The sequence below is a fragment of the Vespa mandarinia genome, chromosome 5 (assembly GCF_050613455.1).
Source record: "Vespa mandarinia isolate Hongniang chromosome 5, ASM5061345v1, whole genome shotgun sequence".
NCBI lineage: Eukaryota > Metazoa > Arthropoda > Insecta > Hymenoptera > Vespidae > Vespa > Vespa mandarinia.
The window spans coordinates 4,836,357-4,862,500 of NC_140814.1; the positions used below are offsets into that span (position 1 = coordinate 4,836,357).

General features: G+C 30.2%; 3 protein-coding genes and 1 non-coding gene across 6 annotated transcripts in view; 2 read left to right on the top strand and 2 right to left on the bottom strand.

Moving 5' to 3' along the window:
- Surf6 (Surfeit locus protein 6) lies at positions 1-2,935 on the top strand. Of its 2 annotated transcripts, XM_035866590.2 has the most exons (5): positions 2-291; positions 396-443; positions 591-1,078; positions 1,164-1,387; positions 2,796-2,935. In XM_035866590.2, exons 1-4 carry the CDS (start codon positions 174-176, stop codon positions 1,383-1,385), a joined length of 876 nt encoding a protein of 291 aa, XP_035722483.1. In that variant the 5' UTR covers positions 2-173; the 3' UTR covers positions 1,386-1,387; positions 2,796-2,935. The 2 variants fall into 2 exon arrangements, with proteins under 2 accessions (XP_035722484.1, XP_035722483.1); XM_035866591.2 differs by lacking the exon at positions 2,796-2,935 and having other exon boundaries at positions 1-291; positions 1,164-1,534.
- Positions 1,938-26,144, bottom strand: part of LOC118441743 (uncharacterized) — a 27,029-nt gene continuing 2,822 nt past the window's right edge. The window contains exons 2-5 of the mRNA XM_035866593.2: positions 6,766-6,866; positions 4,993-5,178; positions 2,825-2,993; positions 1,938-2,354 (exon numbers count right to left, since the gene is read on the bottom strand). Coding sequence (XP_035722486.1) covers positions 2,848-2,993; positions 4,993-5,178; positions 6,766-6,850 — 417 coding nt within the window. The 5' untranslated portion in view covers positions 6,851-6,866 and the 3' untranslated portion in view covers positions 1,938-2,354; positions 2,825-2,847. The remainder of the gene's footprint in view (positions 2,355-2,824; positions 2,994-4,992; positions 5,179-6,765; positions 6,867-26,144) is intronic.
- LOC118441993 (U5 spliceosomal RNA) lies at positions 5,539-5,660 on the bottom strand. Its single transcript, XR_004838283.1, has one exon. It is a non-coding gene; the product is annotated as a U5 spliceosomal RNA (small nuclear RNA).
- LOC118441744 (uncharacterized) overlaps positions 12,932-26,144 on the top strand; it is a 26,083-nt gene continuing 12,870 nt past the window's right edge. The window contains exons 1-2 of one of the 2 annotated variants that reach the window (XM_085657317.1): positions 12,932-13,029; positions 14,084-14,328. In XM_085657317.1, the coding sequence (XP_085513443.1) occupies positions 12,983-13,029; positions 14,084-14,328 (292 nt within the window). In that variant the 5' untranslated portion in view covers positions 12,932-12,982. Of the gene's footprint in view, positions 13,030-13,698; positions 13,738-14,083; positions 14,329-26,144 lie in introns of those variants that run through there. The other variant, XR_014982240.1, reaches the window with a different exon arrangement.

Genomic DNA, 26,144 nt, shown 5'->3' on the forward strand with positions numbered 1-26,144 from the left:
TAAATTTAAAAATGTTCAATGTATCTTTTCCTCGATAATTCTATAAACGTACGAATGGTGGCGCTGTATACGTTCATCTCACGTGCGATAAATCGAGAACGTATCTGGAATATTATTTTATGTCTGTATTGGCTTATTTGGGTTTTGACGATTTACACGTGAGTTTATAGAATATGCAATTAAAAATGATAAAAACTTTTAATGCAAAATTAGCGAAGCATATACTTCAAGAAGAGAATAAATTTATTTCGAATATATATTCGAAAATGCCTTTGCCCATGTTCGAATTAGGTAAGAATGTCTTTTAGATTGCTTAACCTAAAAAGTATAATATGTATACAACAAATATTTTACATGTAATAGCATTTGTATCGTAATATTTTCTTTTATTACAGTCAACCAGGACGAAGATGAGGAAGAAAAGGACAATTTTATAGCAAGGGGTTTTTATCTTTTTTTACACATTTTTATTATGTTTCAAAAATATCCATATTTCTTTTTTTTTTACAAATTTGTTTGTTTATATTCAATTGTTTTACATAGAAATAATATATAATAATAATAATATATGTATAATAAAATATTAATAGTTCCAGGAGCGACGACAAAAAGGGCTCAGACTTTCGAAGAATTACATGTCAAATTGGAAGAATTAAAGAACGTTAAAAAATTGGGATACAAACAGAAACTTCTAAAGAAAACTTTAAAGAATAAAATTAAAAAAAAGACAAAAAAAGAAGAACGTTTAACGCAGAAGAAGTCAGTAAGAATGGAACAGCAAACAGCTGATTTAAACAATTTTAATTTTGAAGATAATGAGATGCAAAAAATTCCAAAGCCTAAACCAATATTTAATTCTGAAGGTAAGATGGTCTTTAGTAAGTTTGATTTCTCTGAAATTGGAACAAAGAAAAAATCGTTGAAAAGTGAAAAAGATCCGAAGAAAATTCTTCAACACTTGCAACAGAAAAATGAAAAATTAAAGAAATTGGAACAGTCCGGTGAAAAAGACAAAGTAGAAGAGATCAAAGAAAAAGAAGCTTGGAAATCGGCCCTTGCAAGAGCCAGCGGTGAAAAGGTTAATGATAATTGTTAAATATTTTATTAAATACATTTATTTGACATTAAAATAAATAACATTGTAAATACATAAAAAATATTAGGTTAAGGACGATCCAGATTTATTGAAACGCACAATAAAACGACAAGAATTAAAAAAGAAGAGGAGTTCTAAAAAGTGGGAATCTAGAATAGAGTCTGTACAGAAATCTAAACAAGAAAGACAAGAGAAAAGGCAAGAAAATATTACAAAAAGAAAACGAGAGAAAAAAACGAATAAACTCAAAAAAGCTGCAAAAAAAGGAAGAGTGATACCAGGATTTTAAATGTAATATATATATATGTTTCCTTATTATCAACATTTTTTTAATATTGTAATATAAGAAAAAAAAAAAATGTGAAAAGTGAAATCATGGCGCATATATGCATTTATTAAGAAAATGAAAGAAATTAAAAGAAGCTTATAAAAAGTGTCCTTATATAAATATTTTCTTTTAAACACTTATTATCGATATATTAATATTTAATATTATGTATCAATGATTTTTAAGTGATGACATAATTTGTATGAGTTGACAACACCTATTTATATGTAAATATTTACAAAGATGAAAACTCAATATTCATATTTTCATTAAGAATGCAATAATTAAAGTGAATCGATATTAGAAAATTATAAAAAGGAAACCAAAAGAAATATCATTTATATGGACTTTAATTATACAATTCTCTATTTATATGATTTTATTTCTTTTTTCTTATTTTTTTTTTTTTTTGTATGTATTAGCAAAGTTATATTTACATTAGCATATCTAGTAATTATATCTCTACTTATTAAATTAATTATCGTTATCACTAACGTGTAAAAAGCTTTACGTACAATTCTGATACATCGTGTTTGATGATTGTTGTTTTGGTACAAAATTTAATTATGTATTTCATTTTTTTTTCCTCCTATGCAAAGCTTATTTGTTAATAATAGATCTTATTTCTTTTTATCCCTTTAATAATTATCGTTATTACTATATGATTTCAATTATACTTTCAAACATGAAAAATTATGTTAAATTTTCTGTTAATCTGATATTTGAGAAAGATATCCCATCGCGAATATAAATTTATTTTAATATATAATTGGCAAATCAAGGACGAGGGCTTCGATGTAACTGCCCTCGCCTTCAATTTCCTGCTAGGTATCTCCAAAAGTAGTAGATACCGTATTAGCTTGAGTCAAAGCTGTCCATAGAGGGCTATGGTCTATTGGCACCGCTAAAGATTTGGGCGACCTAGGAGATCTGTAAAAAAAAAATATATATATATATATACATATATATTACTAATAAATATTAGCTATACATTAAATAAAAAATTGTAAATTTAATATTAACATTCATTGACACGAAGGAAGATAATTAATTTGTAAAGTTTTACCATTTCAAAAATAATCATTCTTCGCGGTAATTCTTATTTTTAAATATGGCGTATCTCTTATTGGCTGTTAGCATGAACCAATCGCTGGACTTGCTTTCTCGTTCTATAGGATATTGATATATTGACGTCATTAAGCAATTTCCTCGCGCGAAGATGTTTTATTTTTTTTTTTTTTTAATATTCAATTATCATTTTTTTCGATTAAAAATACGACGAACAATATTTTTTTTCATTGTATTATTACGTAAAAAGCGTGACAAAAAATATCTTAATTTATATGTACTTTATTATTTTTAAATTTACAGAGTCAAGATATTGTAAAATAAAATATAACCTCGGCGGTGCCAATATTGTATGCTAGTCAGGACTACTCAATTCCAATGCAGTACTTTGTTCAGGATCAGATCTTTCTTCGACAACGGTATCCAGTTCTAACGATGGAAATGCTCTTGATCCACGATCACTTTTCAAGGATACGGTTCTCGTTGGACGATCAACGCCAGCTAAAGAAAACAAAAAATCATCATCGTCATCATCATCATCATCATCATCAATTTCAAAGAGTAAGTTAAGACGCACGATCTATCTATAGATATTTTAAATAATTATTATGAATTAATATTAATAAATTCGAGATTAAAACTTCACTTCCATCGTTTACCGCCATAATGATTTTAATTATACATTATAAAAATCGACTTTTAAGAATCCTTTGATCATCCCGTTTTCTTTGATCAGTTTTTAATGAATTTTCTCTCTCTCTTTCTCTCTCTCTCTCTTTCCTTTCTCTCTCTCTCTCTCTTTCTCTCTCTCTCTCTTTCCTTTCTCTCTCTCTCTCTCTTTCTCTCTCTCTCTCTTTCCTTTCTCTCTCTCTCTCTCTTTCTCTCTCTCTCTCTTTCCTTTCTCTCTCTCTCTCTTTCTCTCTCTCTCTCTTTCCTTTCTCTCTCTCTCTCTCTCTCTCTCTCTCTCTCTCTCTTTCCTTTCTCTCTCTCTCTCTCTCTCTCTCTCTCTCTCTCTCTCTCTCTCTCTTAATTAGTAATATACGCATACATAACATTCTTTTATATCACTTTTGGAAATGTTTTCTACGTATCCTAATATTTGCGTTATTTTAATTGCAAATAAAATTCGAACGCAGAAAAACATTCAAAAAGAAATTGCTTCGTCTTTGTTGAATTATAAAACTTTGTGAATTATAAAATTTTGCTGAATTATAAAACTTTGCGAAACTTTTTATAATAATGAATCGTCATTATTATTTTATATTATACATTTGTTTTAAAATATTTCTTTTCAATATATATATATATATATATATATATTTTTTTTTTTGTTTTTCCTGAAAGTCTATCTGCTAACAAAAAATTAATTTTTCAAATCATCCACAGGAACTTTTCTATCGTTTTTCACATTTCCATGTGTCAAGCGTGTAATTAAGTGTGTTGTGTAACCATTGTAAAAGCGTATTCTATCGTATATATATATTTATCATGCCCCACGCTTAGAAATGACAACGAAGAAAAGAAAAGAAAAGAAAAAAGAAAAAAAAGAGAAGAAAGAAAGACAAAAGAACGCGTTATCATATTCATTATTTTTCCGACCTCTCATCCCCCTCCCTGCCACCACGAAATTTAAATTAAATTCCAAACGTAACCATGTAACAGTATAACAAAGGCGCTCGCAATCGTACGTTAGAAATATATATAGCATCATAAAGGAGAAACGAGCGTTTTCCTACACGTAAAATATATGTATACCCGGATAGAGAACTAGGTAGAATTTTCATTCAAGCGTTATATAGCCGTAAAATCGCTTAAGAGAATTTACCTAAATTCTCTTCGGATCCTGCACTTGACAGGATGCGAAATAACAGAAAGTATGTTTCATTAAGACAAACACCGGAGGAGTAAAGTTATCTAATTAATAAAACTTTTTTTGATTTTAAATATTTTTACACACCCACACACACACACACACACGCATGTACACACGTACACAAAAACACACACATGAAAAAAAAGTAAAAAGGAATTACCATTTTCATTTATACCATTTTCTATATATTTATTATATGTATGTATATATATATATATAGTAAGAAACAAGAGTGGACTCATTCTTCTTCTCGAAGATTTAAATGAAATTTTTTAGTCCTACCAAAAAAAAAAAATAACGCACACAATATTAATCAGCTATTTTATTTACGTATCCATTATTAACACTACTATTATACGGGTGACGACAGATAACACAACAGATAGGAGTAGGAAGAAATTACAATGATTAATAATTGTGTGTAGAGAGGAAGTTTATAAATCCATTGTAATTAAATATTTATCCTTCGCTTTTTTGTAGAAGAGTGTAAGTTATTAAAGTTACAGTGTGGTGTGCAAAAAGGAAGAGAGAAGATATATTATATGTAATGAAAAGAAAAAGAGTTGGTGGAGGAAGGAGGAAGAGGAGAAAGAGGAGAAAGAGGAGAAAGAAAAGTAGGTGACTCACCTAAACGATGAACCGGACTAAAACGGACTAAACTAAGAGCGCCATGATCCAAATCACAATTCCTTCTTCTCGCACGTTCTCTTGCCAATTTGGCTCTTCTTCTTAAGCAGCAGATTACCATTAAAGCCAGTAATGGAAATCCAAGTATGCAAGATACGATGGGAATAATAATGCTCTCCGGTGTTACTGTAAAAAGTGATGTATATATATATATATATATATATTATATATACTGAATATATATTAGGTTGGCAACTAAGTGATTGCGGATTTTGTCGATAGATAAATGATTTGATGCACTTCCCCGCAATCACTTAGTTGCCAATCCAATATATTGAAATCCAAAATTTTTTTTGTAATTTAGAAACGTCAGGAAGAGGCCTTTTTTTTTATAGGTATAAGGAATATTAATTATACATTAAAAGATTTAGAATGAAACACAAAAGTTCATTCGTAAAACTCAAAAACTTAGATAATTTCTTTTTCTCTTTTTTGGAAAAATAGACCACCTGTAAAAGAAGAGTTTTTGTTTGGTATTTCGTTTATTGACCCAACTTTCGTCGGGTCTACAAAAAATTAGTCTATAGACTCATCAATTGTTCCCCTCCACGGAAATCTTTAGTAAAAGGCGAAAGATTTATGCGTGAATTGAAGGGAAACCAGAGTGAAGTTAACAGCTACCGAAGTAGTTATTATACGTGAAGAAAGTTCTCTTTGTTAGCGAGAACAAACTCCATCTAGCGGTTGATATTGCAAGTAAACATTGGGATGACGTGCGTCGTGCGCATGCGCGCGCCCAGTCGATTGGTATTGGCGAAGAGATGGTGGGAGGATGGTTCTGTCGTCAGTAAAAAGCGCGGGCTAGTTTCTTTCCTATTTTTTTTTTCTCTTTTTTTCTTTCTTTGTTTTCTTTATTTTCTCTGTCACAATCGGTAAAGCTAGCGCATTTACGTGTAAAAAGGAAAAAAGTAGAAGAAAAAATTTAAAAACATCGCATTATTATAACATTTTTCATTTTCCTTTATTAAGGAAATGTGTTATTTCATGAAATTATACGTCGGGTAAATTTAGATTTGTTCGGTCGAAAGGAAAATTTGATTAGAGCAGGTTTACACGTGATATTCTACTTTTTTCTTTTTTTTTTTTTTTTCCCTTTCTTTCTTTCTTTCTTTCTCTACTTTCGTTTCTACAAAACAGTAGTGCGTAGGTTGGCTCGGATATGGAGTTAGGGGTGAAGAAGAACGACGTAAAATTATAACAGAGGGCCACGGAATATGGAGCAACGAACTAGTGCATATAATCAGAGTACTTTCGAATGTACGTAACAACTTCAATTTGCAAATGTGAATGTAACGTAGATTGCAAATCATGAGAAACAAGTCTCGGTTAATTAGCTTCTCAAATTTAACCAGTGAAATATCTGAAGCCTAACAGGCAGTACGTGTTAACGAGGCCACCTTTTCATGAAATACGACGATCCCCTGCGAACATCTCAAATAAACATTTTCAACGGGAAATTTAACGTTTACGAATAATATTTTACGAATAAGAATATACATGTACATGTACATGTACTTATCTACGTAAAAATACGATAAAAATACGATAGAAGAGTGAGAACATTCGTGATAATTCAATCGAATGTGAAAAACTTTTTAATTGATCCTCGAAATCCAATAAAAATTTATTTGAAATCATCACTCACGGATCAACGGCATATTAATAAATTTTTTTTTCTTCTTTTTTTTTTGTTTTACGTAAAATCATTTTTACCTGTTGGATAGACCAAAATGGTAGGCCTCTTCGATTGAGGAATAGTTGGCACTGTAGGTCGACCAGCTCTCACGTCGGCTGACATTTTTTTAATTGACCTCCTACAATCGAAATGCATTCTTGTTTATAAATACGTAAATACCTACAGGGATAAACAGCTTTTGTACAACGATACAAAGCTGTTTATGAGTGAAAATAACTAGAAAATAGTAGAAGATAACAAAAAAAAAAAAAAGAAAAAAAAAAGAAAAAGAAGAAGAAATAAGAAAAGAAAAGGAGAACGAAGAGAAAAACATTTTTAATAAAATCTTATAAACCGTGTATTATACAGGAGAAAAGAAAAATCGTTGAATGCTCATAAAGTTTACTAGTACATAGTAAAGTATTTATATATATCGAGCTTCTCTCATTTTAATGCACCTTTTTCTTTGTTATTACGTAGTTCTCTCTTTTTTTTTTTTATATACTTATATGTATATATATATATATATATATGACTTTCTACCTATAAATTGGCCTACATAAGCGTGCACATAAACGCATAAACGTGCGTTGAAAAGAAAGAAAAAAGGAAAAAAAAAGGGGACAAAAAAAAAGTTATCGTTGGGAGAACACGAGGTAAATGGAAAGTCGACTTTATCATATTTTCTTTACAAAAAAAAAAAGAAAAAAAAAAAGGGCCATCGTGCGAATTTGTCGTATAACTTGGTTACTTTATATCTATTTTAAAAATTAATGAGGTAACAATGTAATAAAGTAATAACGTAACTTCGTTTCGATATGAAGGGACGGAGAAAAAGAAGAAGAAAAAAAAAGAAAAAAAAAAAAAAGGGAAAAAAGAAAAAAAGTAGAAAATAAAACAGACATAGATACAGACAGAGAAATAAAAATAAAAGAAATAAAGATAGACATAGAGATCTCTCTGTTCTGATCCGTTTGATCATTGCGTTACAGGAACACCACTCATAGTTCTTAGAAACCATAAAGGAAATCTCGACTTTGACGTATCAAAAAGCTTCTAGTATAAGGGATCATGGGATTCAAAAGGAAACGGATAACGATGCCGTATCGATCCGCTACTCCAATGGCTGACATGCGGGCTATTCTTCTTTTTTTTTCTCTATTTCTCTCTCTGTCTCTCTTTCTTTTTCTCTTTCTCTATCTCTCTCTCTCTCTCTCTCTCTTTCTCTATGTATATATATATATATATATTTGCTGTTAGGTATCAACGTGTCTCTGCAGATATAATTTAATCGTAGTCTCTTGGAGAGTTCGATGACGATCCCCTTTAAACATTGACGTTTGCTTTCTATGTTCTCTCTCTGTCTGTCTCTCTCTCTCTCTCTCTCTCTCTCTCTCACTCTTTCTCTCTCTCTCTCTCTCTCTCTCTCTATGTCTCTCTCTGTCTCTCTTTCTCTATCTCTTTCAGTTAGCAATACTGTACACGTTTGGACCATTATCGTCCTTCGCGGCTACCGTTGTCATTTGAGTGCTACTGTTACTGTTAATACTACTGCACTTTATGTCTCCATAATAAATTAGCAATAGCAGTTAGATTCACTACCGTACCTGTCACAAGATTTACTTGTATATATTATATGAGTCTGTTTGCATACAATATGTTTGTATACTATAGAGTAAAGTCTCGTATTAACAGGAACGATATGTTATGTTTATTATACAATATCATTCTACACATTTCCCTATTTTCTAAGATATATTACGGTATCATATTTAAACACAACTATGGTGGTATTAAGAATGATTGAATCTCGTACAAATTCTTTTTCCTCTTTTTTTTTTTTGTTTTTTCTTTTGTTCTTCTTTCTTTCATTTTATTTCGTTTTAATTGTACTTTACGATACAAATTATAATTTTTTCATGATCTTATCTGAAATCGTATTATACATGTATATGGTCATGAATGATATATATGTATATATAAGCCTGTAATTATGAACGTGTTCTAACAATCATATATATATATATATATATATATATATTTCGTATCGAGATAAATTCATATTTGGATTTGAATCATAGGAAATTAAATTTTTCGTTATAATTGACGTAACGTTAAAAGTATAAGTATATTTATCTAAGGAGAAAAAAAAGAATAATTCCTTGAAATTAAAAAAATAATTAAGAATAATAGGCAATGACAAAAAATATCTTTTATTATCTAAAATAGCTTAGATCATTTTTATAATCATCGCTTGATAATATGATCGTACGTAAGTAATAAAAATGTTTATGTCTATGCCTATTACGTGGATCGCTATCGTGATCACTTCGATGACGAGGTAAAAACGATCAATGATCAACGAATAGGAGAAATATTCCGATCACGTTCAACGAACACCTTCCTAATTCAGATGTACATACATACATACATATATACGAGACACACACGTATACACTTAAAATCTGTCACGTTTATCGTTACTTGAGGTCTAAAGACCACGACGAGTTTTCTTCATCAATCGGTATTCACAAAATTAGATTCGATGTTTAAAACTACGATGTCTTTAATACAATTGATCATTTTATATTATATTCGAACAAGTTACGAATATAAATTTTCTTTTCTCCTCGATTCATAATTAAATGTTCTCATAATAAATATATATATATATATATATATATATATATATATATATAGTTATATACAGGATTATATGCCAGACTGAAATTATATAAACAAGAAAGATACTTTGAATATTAATATATCGATATACGAAGTACGAAGATTAATATCGATGGGAACAAAAGATTAATGGAATACTTTTAATTATCAAGGAAGAAATGGAAAAGCCAATATCCAATAAGTATCGACTTTCAACGTTTGCTTCAAAGAAAATTATTTTCAATGGGATATTACTTCATTCAAATCATTTTGATATCACTTCGTTTTTTTGTTCTGCTTTTTTCCCTTTTTCTTTTTTCTTTTCTTTCTTTTTCTCTGTTTTTTTTCTATTTTTTTTTTACTTCCCCCATGAAATAATTAAAATTAGTCAGATCATCATGAAGATGTAAAAGAAAGAAAGAAAAAAAAAAAAAAGAAAAAAAGAAAAAAAATAGAAAAAAAAAGATACACTAGGTATTTCTAAGTATTTCGTTTTCTCATTCTGCTATTTCCGAATCCACTTATAAATTTTAAATAACTCTCGTTTCCAAACTCCAGAATGTATGGGGGATTAAGTATTAAATTTGTATGTAGTAATGGAAGAATAAAGAAGAGGAAAAAGAAAGTAGGAACACACACGCGAAAAAAAAGGGAAGAGAAAACAAAACAAAAAAAAAAAAAAAGAAGAAAAAAAAGAAGAAAAGAGAAGAATAGAAAAATAAAGGAAAGTTGACCAAGAATGAATAATAAAAGACACATGGCTCAATAGGATGAACGAACTAAGCGAAATATAGAATAGGAAAGAGAAAGAGAGAGAGAGAGAGAGAGAGAGAGAGAGAGAGAGAGAGAGAGAGAGAGAGAGAAGATATCTCTTGTAGGTCGTCCTAGTTATGCGGTTTTCACCCTTGCAAATCACTATGACGGTCGTAGCAGCTAGGTCGACGTTTACCCTCGTTAAATAGTCAACCGGAAACACGATGCTGGTATACAGTCATCGATGTTCGATTATGTTTTAGATATTACGAAGAATGATGCATCGCAAATGATGCATCGCAAATGATGCATTAATTTGATATTAAACTTTCAAACTTATTCCTTCCTTCAATTTTTTTTTTCGAACGTCATTCGTCAAGATCATCAAACGAATATTCAATTCTCTTCTTTTCTTTCTTTCTTCTTCTTTCTTCTTTTCTTTTCTTTTCTCTTTTTTCTTTCTTTTTCTTTTTTCTTTTTTTTTCTTTACATACATATGCATGCATTTTAATTAAAAGATAGACGACAGACTCTTTCGATCGTAACGACGAGAGAATATTAATTAATGTTATTTAATTAAATTGTATGTAAAATGTATCAAATTTTTTATTTTAAATTGTAAATTAAAACGATACTCGAAGCCGGTATTGAAATAATATCTATGAGGAGAACGTGTTATTGAAATTTTATTTCTCGTTCTTGATTCTTGTAAGAAAAAAAAAAAAAAAAAATAAAAAAAATAAAAAAAAAAAACAATAAAAAAAAAAGATAAAAAAGAATGTACATAGAAAATACTTAATGCATATAAAGAACCACATAAAAACAATACTAAGATCAATTGTTTTCCTATCATTAGAATTTCGATAGATTATCAATGACGATATACGTAATATTTTAATAAATTATTTATAAATCTTACATAATAATAATGTGTAAGCATTTTATTCTACGATTTTCAACCATCTTCTCTTCGATCGATTTTCGATGATTTTTTTTTCGATCAATTTTCAATCATTACGAAAAGAGCTTTCTTTGCAATCAATTGTTCGATAAATCCGATTAGCTTTTAGTTTCTTTGTAGATCTCTCTCTCTCTCTCTCTCTCTCTCTCTCTCTCTCTCTCTCTCTCTCTCTCTCTTTTTCTAGCTTGCTTGTCGCAGCATCCTAGAACTGGCTTTAAGATCGACGATGTCGTTTAGTCTTGCAGGTTCGGACTGTAATGTCACAGAGAAGCGTGGTTAGTCTCAGAAATTGGTAGGGGAATTCCGTGGCATGTAATCTCGACAGCCGTCACGTTTAACTGTTCTCACGTAAATGATGCTTTTCGTGTGCAGAGAATGCAAGATACATATGTGGAAATTTGGCTATTAATTATGCGACATGATGAATTTTTGATGTGTTAACCGCTTTTCATTTTCACGGACAACAATAAAATAAATTAAAAGAAAAGAGAAAACACACACACACACACACACATATATATATAGGGAGAGAGCGAGAGAGAGAGAAAGAGAGAGAGAGACAACGATTGTGAGAAAAATTCGGAGATAAAAATGAAACATTCAAGTGTTTTTTCAAGTCATTGTTTTGACACAATGCTAACTTGTTATTTCATAGAAATTATGGGATAAGGTGTAAGAAATGTAAGGTCAAATATTGCGATTTTATTCTTTCGTTACTATAAAATATCTTACGAGATAGAGAGCTTTCGTAGGTACTGATCCAGAGCACGTACGTATTCGCACGTAGTACTTATTGTTAGCTTTTTCCTAGTTGACGTTGTTCCCGGCGTTGAATCTTTTAAGAGTAACCGTTAAAGCTCGTCACGTCTTCTCACACTTTTTATACTGCTTTAAAAAGCTCTTTTTATCTCTTCCTTTCTTTCTTTCCTTCTCTCTCTCTCTTTCGCATAACTATGCTATCTTATCATACTTTTCCCATTTATTTTCCTTTCACAATCGATTTTCACCTTTTCGGATATTTATAAACATACTTTTCGATTATACAAAAAATTTTAATTTTCTCAAAGTAACACCGTGCTGAATCTTTTTTTTCTTTCTTTTTTTTTTGTCTTTTTTTTTGTCTCCATTGGATAAAGAAAAATATCCGTTCACGGTATAAATACTTATAAAAAATTAAACGACTGTTGTACCTTCCATTCAACTAGAAATCCTTTGGCATTAATTTAGGATACCCTATAAGATGGTGTGGAATAAAGTAAGGTTGAGAGAGAGAGAGAGAGAGAGAGAAGAAAACAGTAGAAACTGCCTGGAGCAAGTGAGATGAGATATTACTTGCTGAGGGCCTCCTTCTTTAAGAGCTTCTCCTATATTTTATATCCAGGCATGTCGTTAAAAATATACCTCCATCTTGGCTCGTTCAATTCCTTTTTTTTCGATCAAAGAAATTCTCTTTCTCTTTCTCTCTCTCTCTCTTTCTCTCTCTCTCTCTCTTTACTTCTCTATCTCTCTTTCTATTTCCTTTTTTGTTCCTAAAAATAATTAACTTGAAGAAGGAAGTATACATATACGTACACTTTCAAAGTGAAGAAAGATAGCTCGTTCGCAAATTCATTTGATAAAATAACCTAGTGTATATATACACTCATAAATATATATATATATATATACATATATATATATATATACATATACATAAGTCTATGTGTGTGTCTAAGTGGGTGTGTGTGTGTATATGAGTTTCTGATAACATCTGCTCTTGGCAATAGATTTTCTCAGGAAAAGGCTGGTGGTTGCATGGCTTACCTTATTACAGGAAGGTCACTAATTTTCATCGGTTACAAATTTTCCATGGAAAGTATCGAAGAGCTCGATATTGGATGTCCACGCCTCGTTGGTTAATGGATCGTGGTACCGACGTGCAAAGGTCAGTCTATACTTGAAGCAACGATCAAAGAGCTTGCGAGAACGAAACTTATATAAAAGGGTTCGTTCATATACATATGTACATATCTATGTATGCATTATTGAATCATTTAGTTAAGATAAAAATTACAATATTTTATCTTGCATTAGATCATTGTTCCTTTATATCTCGATTAGAAATTATTTCTTAGAATATGATTGATATTAAGCTTTGAATAATTTTATATATATATATATATATATATATTATATACATATGTATGTATGTATGTATGTATGTATTTAATGAATGACAATCATTTTATTCATTTATATATATAATTTAACAATATTAATTAATATTTCGATTTACCAACGAAAATTATTGACGACAATTTATTCAAATAATTCATTTCTCTTTATTGCAAAATATATATGTAATCAAATATGTTAACATACATAGGTATATATATATATATATATATATATATGTATGTATGTATGTATATACTGTGTACTATATTCATTTTAACATGACCGTTTAACATAATTTTAAAATTAGTAATCAAGTACGAGAACTCGCGTAACACATATTTACATATACGTACATTCGTTTCCCGCTGAGAATATAAACAACAACACGTTCGGATAGTGAGTCTATCTGAACGCTTGAAAACAATTCAGTCTATCATGTTATCTCGACCTGTAAACAACATAGTCCTTCTACAAAGTTAGTTTAACATTTCTATCATAAATTTTGTCATAATGTAACACGTCTCATTTAACTTGAAATCTTATCTAATGTTATATATATATATATATATATATATATATATATATACGGTGTTATCACGTAAAATATAACGATCGATATTAATATTTTATGCCCAGGCTTTTGCTACTTTTTTAATATTTTTAATATTTTTATATTTTTTATATTTTTAATATTTTTTTATATTTTTTACTTTTTATCATCAGGATATCTTTATCAAATGAAGGTTTATTAATAACAGTTCGTTTATCTTATACATTGATTTATTCGTATTAATTATAACTTTTCGATATTATTCCGATAGATTTAGAAAATACATATATAAACCGAAGGAAATTATGACAATCCTTTTTCGTGCCTATTTAACCATCGTTCAGATGTTCCCTTTCCAAGAAGTTATAAAGGTCAACGTGAAGTATCTTTTCCGAGAAATAATATCGGCCATCAACCATCGACACAAACATGAGATTACTCAAAGGACGGAGATTAATAATTTTCATCCTTCCCATGATTTTTCTCCAAGAGATTACATCATAGATAAAGAGGAAGGTAAATGGATACATTCTAATATTTATCCCTTATATTTTCAATCGATATTACAGTCATAGTTTTTTTGATACCAACTTTTATCCATCATAAATTTTTATTATACGATTACGATTAGAAAATTATACCACTTTTTTATGTTGTCTATTTTTATCGTTGCTAATAATATAATGAAATAAAAAAAATATATATATATGTGTCTGTGTGTGTGTGTGTGTGTCTGTGTATGTGTATTATATAAAATTCTTTACATAAAATAGAGATAAATATAATCAAGAGGTATTTGAAAAGAGTTTGCAATATGCCATCGAATATATCCGATATCCAATTCGATTCGTAAGTGTTCCATTTTGATCGGATCTATATTTTATTCCGCATAAATGTTAGTTTAATGATAATCAAAGTTATAGTTTTTATGCTTTTTCGAACTCGATTTTATTCTACGTGGGAGTTAAACGAAATCTGTTGATGTACGAATTATGCGAAAATATTTTCACGGAACGACGTCACGAACGCGTATCGTATAATATAATTTGTTTCGAAAATATTTTCACGAATATCCATATAGTACGGGTTTAAGGATAATAGTCATAAATTCTATTTATGTGTATCTTTGGCTGCATTGTCAATAAAAATTGTGAATATGAAAAAAGCATCAGTGCTATGACGTTATAATGCACATACTTCGAATATCTCATTATTATCTACAGAATACATACTGTTATATATACATACATATTCTATTGCAATGAATAATATGCTCTAATATACATATGTGCCATGAATCATGCCACGAGGATAATATTCATCGTCCTATGAACAAATTTTCCGTCATATGTTAAATTTGTCCTCGCTAAAAGGGTCATACAATCTAACTATTTAATTCTATCATTAAGAGATTAAACGTGTATATTAATATCATTCATATTGTTTATATATATATATATATATATATATATATATATACACACACATACATATACATAATATAATCGTATAAAAACCTTTTCGTTTGTATTTAATTTCTATTTCATTTTGTATTAAAAAAATTAAAAAAAAAAGATGTACCATAAAATTCATACGTACATACATACATATATATATATATATATATATGTATGTATGTATATATATATGTATGTATATATATATATGTATGTATGTATGTATGTATATAATATATTATAAAAAAAGGAACCATAAGATCTTTGGAAAATATTTTTCTTCATATTTTCCTGATTGTGGTCGGTCCGTGTTGTCGTTAAAAAATATATGAACTTAAAAAATTAAGCAGTTACTTCTTACATTTCAAACGAAATAAAAGTCTACTTTTTCACGGTACGATGATTTTTAATTATTCTTATTAAAAACGTCAACTCTAATTTACTCGTAGATATTCGATCTTAAAGGAATCGAGTCGAGTTGAGTCAAATCGAGTCAATTATTACAATACGTATCTTAAAACCAAGTTGAGTTAAGTCAAGTCAAATCGAATTGAATCAAATTGAGTGAATTGATTTTTCAATTAGATACATCGACGTTTGTTAAAAAAAAAGAATTACTCCATGTACGATAATCTTAATAATTTATTCGAATAATAAATAAATGATCGAGTACTTTGGCAATAGTGCGTGTTACAAAATGCATTAGAATTTCTCTTAGCTCGTTCTTAGATACATCTTTTAAAGTTTAATATGGTTTAAATTACATCGTCATCGGGAAGTCTTGTGGATAAGTAGGAGAGAGAGAGAGAGAGAGAAAGAGAGAAAGAGAGAGAGAGAGAGAGAGAGAGAGAGAGAGAGTTAGGGACAATGGAAGACGTTGATGAACTAGAATGAGAATGAAATAAGGTGCTTGCATGAAAGAGAAATTGTCGCCATTCCTCTCTCTCCCTCTCTCTTTTCTTTATAATAATACATATGTGTGTGTGTGTGTGTGTGTGTGTGTGTGTGTGTGTGTGTGTATGGATATATATACATATACATGTACAAGAAGAAGAGAGACAAAGATTTTGTGGTGGTGAAATACCTACCTTTAGTTTTCTCACTGTGACGCAATGCAGTTTTGCACTTTTGCACAGAGAATATTTGAGCTCGTTTCGTCATTTTTTTTGTTTTTTTTTTATTTCACCCCTCTTAATATCTCTGTCTTTTTCTTTCCCTCTCCTTTTTTTTTCCTTCTCTTTTTTTCTTTCCTTCTCTCTTTCTCTTGTTCTTTCTTTCTCTTTCTCTCTCTCTCTCTTTCTCTCTCTCTCTCTCTCTCTCTCACTCACTCACTCACTTACTGACTCACTCTGGTACGGAAGAAAAGCCAGCCACGTTTTCTGTAGAATAAAAAATTGTTTTCAATTTCGACGACGCTGAAGGAAATAGAAACTACTTTAGAATTTGTGTCTGTTTTCATATTTCAAGAAGATTCTTCAGGTTTTGAAAAGATTTTCTTTTACGATATCCTTCAATAATTTTCAATCGGCCTCTTCAATCGATTTTTTTAAAATCGACTTTTATTCAATGTTCACGATATCATTCTATTTGATAAATAATTTTTTCCATTTTTTTTTTTTGCGATTACGTTATGTGTTGTATTTTTTCATTGTCAATTCTTCCTTTTTCTCATAATTTCCTTTTTAACTTTCTTTATTTTAGGATCGATTAATTGTGCCATTCACGTTGGACTTACACGATTTATACGTACAAATTTAGGAGAGGCAATTTCTCATAAATAATATCTATCTACATAGATGGATATTATAATACATTGATAATAGGGACAGCATCAGTTTAATTCATCTGAATTAATGACGATAAGACTACCATTGGTAATCATTAGATCGTAAATTAGTAAATATATAGAATTCCCGATGTATTGTCTATAATTCTAGTTTGCTCGAAATAGATAGATACACAATATAATTCAGTTAACTCATGTTACTGAATCATAAGTTGTAACGTGAATTAACTTAAAGATCGATAGACACGTCTATTTTTTAAAATTATTACTTGATTCAATAAAATCTATAATATATAATAAGATAGATATACATATATATACAGAGAGAAAGAGAGAGAGTAAGAGAGAGAGAAAGAAAGAGAGAGAAAGAGAGAGAGAGAGAGAGAGAGAGAGAGAGAGAGAGAGAGAATGTCGAAACGATACGTTCAGCATTATTTTCCGAAGCAATACCGCGGAAATTGTGTTTATACGTTCGCAACTGTACGATTCAGTTCATTTCTCTCGTAAAAGATTCATGTTGGAAGGAAAACGCAGAAAATCGAGGATGAAAACTTCGAAGGGGGGAATACAAACGGTTAGCAATCTCCGCAAATATATTGAATCTCTACTCGTAGTGATTTCTCTTTCTCCCACTCTCTCTCTCTCTCTTTCTCCCATCCATCGATCTATCTGTTTCTCTTTCTACCTTCGATTTTTCTTGAATTTAATCGAATCGAAACATTTCCCGAAGATTTTAACTAGAAAAAGAAAGAGAAATATCTCGATTTTGTATGCATGTATGTGGCATGTCACATTGAATTTAAACTACCTACTTTACAAACGTGTTCCTATTCCCCTGTGGTTTATTGTTTCTCATAGTTGGTACGCCCTTGCTATTAGACAGTTTGGTATGTGAATGGCCAAAGAGAGCCGCCCGTTAGGTATATTATCCAAACAATCTCGAGAATAGCAGAAAACCCAGCTAACCAGTCAAGCGGCCTTTGGCTTGACTTCATAGTAAACTGTCCTGGGCTTTTACGTAAATTTATGGAGTCCGACATACACGAAACTAAATAGGTACATCCTTTTCGTGATCGCCATATCTCTCTCTCTCTCTCTATCTCTATCTCACACTCTATCTATCTCTATCTTTATCCCTATCTTTATCTCTATTCCTATTTCTTTATTTCTTTCTTTTATTCGTATACTCGGGTCAATCTATTATCTAATATTTCTAAAGGACAAATATCCTCGTTGTTATTTAATATACCCTCAGATTAAAAAGTTAGAATATTTTTTCAAATTATCAATAAAATCGATCGACATGAAGGAAAAAATTGGTGAAATTGAAAGATATGGTTTTAAAGTAGAGAAGCCATTCTATCTTGGGAATGAGTAAGTTTGCATTTCATTTTAGCATACGCTATTTTTCTTTTTCTTTCTCTCATACTCTCTCTCTCTCTCTCTCTCTCTCTCTCTCTCTCTTTCTCTCTCTCTTTCTTTTTCTCTCTCTGTCTTTATATTCCTTTTGCTTCCGTTTGCTCTTTCACACTTTATTCTCGTTAGCATCCTACATATAGTTTTTCTATTGCAGCTTCGTTTTTCACTGAAAAAGTTTGTCTGCGTATTACGTTTTTCGCGATATCATTCAAGAGAGGTAAACAAATTTAATGAGGAAGCAATTGGTCGATCGTTTTTATTTATTATTATTTCGTAATAAGAACGGACTTTCGTTAGATCATTATAGTTTTTTTCAATACATCGGTCAGAATATATATATATATATTTGTTTTTTTCTTTTCTTTTTTCATCGAACGAATTCTAAATAAAGCTTTTCGGAGTAGTATCCGACAAGAAGATATATACACATAGGGGAAAGGAAAGAGAAAGAGAAAGAGGAAGAAGAATGCGGATGTCGGAGGTATTAAATTCCTAATGTGTTGTAAAATGCTCGACGTTGTTTGATTGAGTCCGATCAAAACTAAAACTATCATTGTAACATATGTTAAGTTCATCACTATCATATTCTTTGTTTCTTTTTTCTATTTTTATTTCTTTCTTATTTTTTTCCTTTTTCTTTATTTCGTTTTTTCTTGTTTTTTTTTCCCTCTTTTTTTATCCTACAAGCGGTTGTACATCATGTACAAATGATTTCGATTCTTGGGGGGGGAGGAGGGGTTGGAGAAAGATTTTCACGAAGGCATGATAAGGATCATATTCAACGTGTATAAAAATGGTAGACGTTGAAAGGGAGTTATTTGATTTTCTACAAGTGCACGTTTTCTAAAACATCGTAGTTATGAAAACCTTTCAGTGGAGAGAATAAAAAAGTGCATGGAAAAAAAAGCAAAAGAAAAAAAGAAAAAACAAAGAAAGAAAAGAAAAAGAAAGAAAGGAATAGTAAAGAGAAAAACAAAAAAGAATATACGAGTAGATTCATTAACGAGAAAGCCAAGTGTAATGTCTTGAGTGTCGTTTAATTTCAATCGCGTGTTGATTTCGTCGATTGTTGTATGTCTCCTTCATTTCTTTTCTTTTTTTTTTTTATCTCTTTTTCTTATTTATTTATAAATTTATTATTATTATTATTATTATTATTATTACTATTATTATTATTTACGTTAAATTTCGCTAGGTAACTTGTTTAACTCATTGAAATTGTTTTGGTCTCATTTAAAAGTAGGTCTTAGTGCGCAGTAACCTCCACATTGTTAGACCAGGCCAATCGATATTACTTTCGTTATCAAATCGATTATGTATTATTGTAAACAAAGCAAGTATTGTTGAGCTAATGGTTGAATTTATTTTTATTTGCTTTCTTTCTCTTTCGATTTTCTATAGTTAACAAACGCGTGTAAACATATAATGTAATATTATAAGTTTATTCGGCGAACGTTTAAAAATTTCCTTACGGTAACCTTGACACAGAAAATATATTAAAAGGATCGATAAATGCAGGCATCAAAATTATAAAGAAGATTATCCGTCGCGATATATATATATATATATATATATATATATATATGTATGTATATATATATATATAGATTCTCGTCTTCAGAATATCACGAATCACTTTTTTTCCTCCCTTTAAATATCGTTGGTTCATATTTTACCGTTCGTTCCACTTTCATTAATACTTTCCGTTCTCATTTACTTTCCTTATTTTGTAGCGTTTCTCGCGTGCTTCCTCGCTGGCTTCAATGAAAATTGCAATTAACGAGGTAGCGTTATACCTACGATAGCGAAGTCACCAAGTATGTATTCCGGACTGGTTTACTCTTGGACGTTCGTGATATCGAAGGGATGGAATTTTCATTTAACTCTAAAGTTTCACGACTGCGACGACGACAACGAGAAAGACGATGAAGATGACGAAGATGACGAAGATGAGAAAGACGACGACGACGCTGACAATTACATAGACATCGGGACACAATGTCAATTCGTTCCATTTTATGGTTAGACGATAAAAGCATTTGAAATTGTTCGATGTTCTATCGATTATCCGTAGCAAGATTTCAAATATCAGATTACCTGACATTCAATGTCTTCTTAGTTTGCAAAGAATTAGAAATAAAATCAATCGTTCAGTTACATATAGAGATTGGGGATGGCTGGCAGGTGGGCGGGATAGAGGATGGGGGAAGAGAAAGGGAGGGTGAAAAGAAAAGAGGATGTGTTCGAGTCGATCGATCGTGACGACTAAAAGAGAAAAAAAAAGAAAAGGGGATAGCTTCTTCTTTGTATGGAATCAATCTGTTTTGAAGATTTGGGTTAACGCGTACCCAACGTGAAATACCATTTAAAGGAAGTAAGTATGTCGAGTATCGGTTGACACTCTTGTAAAGCTCACGCAAACTAATCTCGCCGTTTATCGTATTTACCCTTTACGAGAAAAGGTAACAACTCTTGATCGGTGGTCGTCGGAAGGAGTGGACAGGGTCACCAAAAGGAGGTGAACGAGAGCTAGGAAAAAGATTTGATTCTTTTCTATTTTCTTCTATATTCTTTTTGTTTTTTTTTCTTCACTCTCTCTCTCTCTCTCTCTCTCTCTCTCTCTTGTTTCTTTTTTCTCTTCTTTTCTTTTCTTTTCTTCTCTTTCATTTTTTTCGCTGGAAGAACGAAGAAAAAAAGAATTTATGCCGAGAAACATTCTACTCTGTTTCATGTTACTTTCTTTTTTCCGAGAACTGTTACTACAATAGATTCTGTCAACGATTTTTCGTCATCGTCGTATTCGAATTTATGGTTCAAACTTGAGTGGTCGTATATTTTCATCAATTCCTTCTCTATTTCTCTTTCTCTCTCTTTTTTTTTTCTCTTTCTCTCTCTCTCTCTCTTTCTCTCTACCTGCATTTCCTTTTCTAAGTACACACCTGCAGCACGAATGTATGCTTACGCCGTTCGTTCGTTTTTATTATTTATGTTTTATTTATTTTTTTTTTCTTTTTTTTTTTTTTTTCTCTAAAATTTGTTATAGGAAAGTTGTCGATATTCGTCGGACCGTCTCAAAGAGAGAAAGAGAGAGAGAGAGAGAGAGAGAGAGAGAGAGAGAGAGAGAGAGAGAGAGAGAAAGAGAGAGAGAGAAAGACGAAAGGAGAGCATCAGTAATTAGTTTGTAAGTTCTTTATACGAGTTCTTCTCATCGTTAGCTGTTGTCGATCCTTTTACACTATAGATCTACTATTAAATCCATTGAATCGTATCAAAGTATTAAACACAATATATGTTTAAAAATATTAGAAAAAAATTGATTTTAAGCGATAATTATAGAATATATAATGACATGAGATATAGAAGATATTCGTAGAAGTTATATTTTTCCTTTTCTCTTTATTTTTTTCTTTTCTTTTTTTTTTTTCTTTATTTCTTCATTTCTTCTTTCTCCTTTTTCCTTTACTTTTTCTTTTCTCTTTTCTTTTTTTTTTTTTTTAAATTAAATTTCTACCTTATCATTAATATTGTACAGTTAAAAACATCGAAGAAAAAAGAAACGAAGAAATGAAGAGTAAGATCTTTTGGCATTTGTAATCGATATAAATATCGAAAGAAGATAAAACCATTATGTATTCTTAATTTACGAAAATATATTCGTCATTTTTTCTCGAATCGCTTCTTCTTTTTTTTTTTTCCACGGTGTCGATTTAATTTAATTTCTCGATATTCGCCTTTCTCTTATTCGATAAGAAGAATATTTTTGTCGGTTTTTAATCTTGTATGCTCGCGGGGATTGATAGCAATTGAAAACGTGCAAAAAGGGAAATAGGGAAAAGGAATGAATGGGATCGTCAAGGAACGAAAAGGATTTGAAAGGTGAAAGAAGATCGAGATAGATCTTAGATCCACGCCAGAATGATTCCATTATTTATCTCTCTCTTTTCTTTTTCTCTTTCTCTCTCTCTCTCTCTCTCTCTCTCTCTCTCTCTCTCTCTCTCTCTCTCTCTCTCTCTCTCTCTTTCTTTTCTTTGCATTCATAATTTTTTTCTTCCTTTTTTTTTTTCGAGAAATTTCGCTTCTTTCTTCTTTTCCCTCTCTCTCTCTCTCACTTCTTTTTACTCTTATACGCAAGAAAATAAAAAGAAAAGAAAAAAAGGAATAAAAAATAAAAAAATAAAAAAAGATTTAGACGACAAGCAGAAGAACGACCAACTTTCGGAGCTTGGACTAGTTTCCATGGATTTCTGTCAGTGGTAAAATATATGTGTGCATGTATATATATATATACATATACACATATATGTACTACATATAGCAAGCCATTTCGAAGCTTTTCACGCAAGATTCCTTCCACTATTCGTGAAGTTCGACAAGCTCGTTCTTTTTGCAATCGAAACTTCGACGTCGTAATCTTGTCTTCGTTCTGCGAATTACTTCGTTCTGAGAATTCTTCTTTCTATTATCATATCTCAATCATATCGATTATTCTCGTTCGACTTTCGTTTTTCTCTCTCCTCTATGTTAACAAGATCTTATTCTTTTTAAAGATCCTAAATGAAAATTGAATTCGTTAAGTTTCACGTGGTCTTCAAGTAGTTTCCTTATGTTTTTATTACTTATATGTTTTTTTTTGTTTTTTCTTTTTGTTTTTTTTTTCTTTATTTTTTTTGTTTTTTTTTGTTTTTTTTTTTTTTTTTTTTTTACCAAATATTTTTTTACCAAATATACACTAAATCGTGTATCCTTCACGTGTGATAATACATGTCGAAAGTATAAACATAATATATATGTTTATCGAAAATATAAAGATATTTACATGACGTGTAACAGGTGGTACAAGAAGACTCTCTCCTTGTAACGCGAATACTTCGTTAAGAGGTTATTAAGTACCATGATATAATTTTAGAGATGACTGATAAAGTACGACGAAATGATATTTGAAACTTCTTACATAGTAAATAATTATTATCTTCCCTTTTGTATAGACATCGAATGAAAATTATTGCAAAAAGATCCTTTTGTAATTTTGTAATTTTTACTTTGTTTTAATGATGGAGGTTTTCCACCGTATGGAGGTTTTCTTTTTCTTTTTTTTTTTGTTTTTTTTTTTTTTGTTTTTTTTTTGTTGTTTAATAAACTCCTCATTGACCTATCTACTCCACTTTATTCTTCCATTGTGTACTTTCACTCCTGGTTTTCATAGTTTTCTTTCGTTTTATCCATTTAAAAGGATGATATAGAGCTTTCCTTAAGATATCCTCGTAAATACTCTTTCGCAGATCAGAAAATATAGCTTGCTATATATTTTCAAGAAAAAGAAGAAAGCTCGTAAGCGTCTCGACGAATAGAAAGTCTTAAAGCCCGTAAACGTCGCATTTTAAAAAGCTACAATGATCGATCTTAAAGTAGACGTAACTTATTCTCTTGATTGTTTCTCAATTTTATATGTATTTATAACGTCACGACATTCGAATTATAAAATCTTTTAATTCGTACGTATCAACGTGAAAAAAAAAAAGGGGTGATTCCTTTTTTTCTTCACGATCATTCGAGAAAACGTTTACTGTAATTTTCCATTCATAATATTCGAAATATTGAAAAAGAAAATGGACAAACTTTGTCTGATCCTTTTCAATTCTTTGTTACGAAATCTCATTCGAATTTTATTAATCTCAGCTTTAAAAGTTTCTCTTTTACTTACAAAGATCCAATTTTCCTTCGATATTTTCCTTTTTTCAAGCATTTGTAATACTCACTTGTATAACTTCATAGATATTCGATTAGACCCTTTTATCTTTTTTTTTTTTTTTTTTTTTTTTTTATAAGTAAGATAAGGAAAATGTTAGAAAAAAAAGAGAGACTTCGGTGATTAATCGAAGGAAAAGGAAAATAAGGTAAATAGGGTGAGTTTGAGTGAAACCTTTGGGTTTTCCCTTTGAATGAACTAATCGAAAAAGTCGAAGATATCAAATGGACTAATCCATATTCTCTTTCTCTCTCTCTTTTTCTCTCTTTATCGTTTTCTCTCTTTCTTCCTCTTTTATATTTATCTCTTTTTTTTTTGTTTTCAAAACTTTTGTTATTTATGTGCCCTTTCACTCGGCTACCTTTTGTTACTCCGAAATGTTGTCGACCTCACGTTTTATCTATTATATCTCACAATGTATTAAGAGACAACTATAAACCTTGATTGAAATACTTTATCCGTACTATATATGAGTTACCTATGACAATTGTATATAAACATCCTAGAGTTGATATTTCATTCTTTTGTGATCTTTACGAAGGATAATAGCCTTTCGAAGGTAATATCGTGTCTTTGTTGTACTGGAAAAGAATCATGGTTGGGACGGTACAAAAATAACCGTAAATAGTTTCTTCGTATCTTTTCTTTAAAGAAAGACAAAGAGAGGGAGAGAGAGATTATGTTGACAACCTTTCCAAAATTTTTTACTATTTCCTTTTGTTCTCTTTTAAAGTGTAAGCGGATAAAGGAAAATAGATATGATTCTTCTTTCTTTCTTACTTTCTCCTTCTTTCTTTTTGAAAAGAATGACGAAAGAGAACAAAAGAAAAGAAAAAAGAAAAAATAAATTGTATATTAAAGGAGAGAGAAAAAAATAGGGAAAATAAATATAAAATTTTATTACCTCGTAAAAACTTTTTATTATCGATCCTTTCATTGACGAATCATATATCATTTTGTTAGTTCGAAATAATTATACTCCGTTAATTTTTATCCAGGACTAATTGATACGTTTGATTTATTCGCCTTTGATATATGTGAGAGTACCTATAAAAAAAAAAAAAACAGAGAGAAAGAGAGAGAGAGTGTGTGTGTATGTGTGTATGTAATATGTGAAACGGAATTGTAGAATTGTTCGAAAGATATTAAATAGTTTCACTTTATTCTATTTTATATTATTATATTAAACAAAGTGCTAGTAACAAAATATTCCGATTGTTTTTCAAAAATAAAACAATTTCGCTCGCACCAAACAAATAACTGGGACGGACAAATTATCATAAAGAAAGATGAAATTTTCCTTAGAAAATGAATAAAGGAAAAAGTAAGCTTAAAAAGAGTGCTGTGCTCGCTGCGATTAAACTCTCGTATTTTCTTGGCTATTGCGCGATAATGGAACGATATTTTAATGTCGTCATAGGTAATCGTCTCTTGGTCGTCGTCATATCATTCTCTTTTCTAATAATATCTACGTTAATAATAAATATTTCCGATAAAAATAAATTACATTACAAATATGTTCGATTATAATTTCTCACGATTATCAATCATTTGATCTATAATAATTCGTGTATATATATGTATTTATCAACGCATATATTAAGAAATTATTTTATTTAGAAATGATTATTTTATGAAAAATGTTATTCACATTTTTCGTCATTTTTTTCTTCGACAACATTTTTATAAAAAAAAAAAATATATATATATATATGTCTGTTATAACGAAAACGACGGATCATACGTAAAATAATAGTCGTAAGTAAGAGATTTACAAGAAGGTCACACGAACGAGATTACTCGGTATTTCAGACGGATCATCGTCGAATGATAAGGTCGGCTCGTCACGCATGGATAAAAAACGAGGGCAATTTTTTTTTTTTCTTTCACCGAATAGAAAGCAATTTTGACGATTACGCTATTA

Excerpts from the sequence above, each read along its gene's own strand:
- Surf6 (XM_035866591.2), top strand. The coding sequence starts at position 174 with ATGCAATTAAAAATGATAAAAACTTTTAATGCAAAATTAGCGAAGCAT. Across the intron at positions 292-395 it reads TTTGCCCATGTTCGAATTAG|TCAACCAGGACGAAGATGAG; the intron begins GTAAGAATGTCT and ends CTTTTATTACAG. Across the intron at positions 444-590 it reads GGACAATTTTATAGCAAGGG|TTCCAGGAGCGACGACAAAA; the intron begins GTTTTTATCTTT and ends AAATATTAATAG.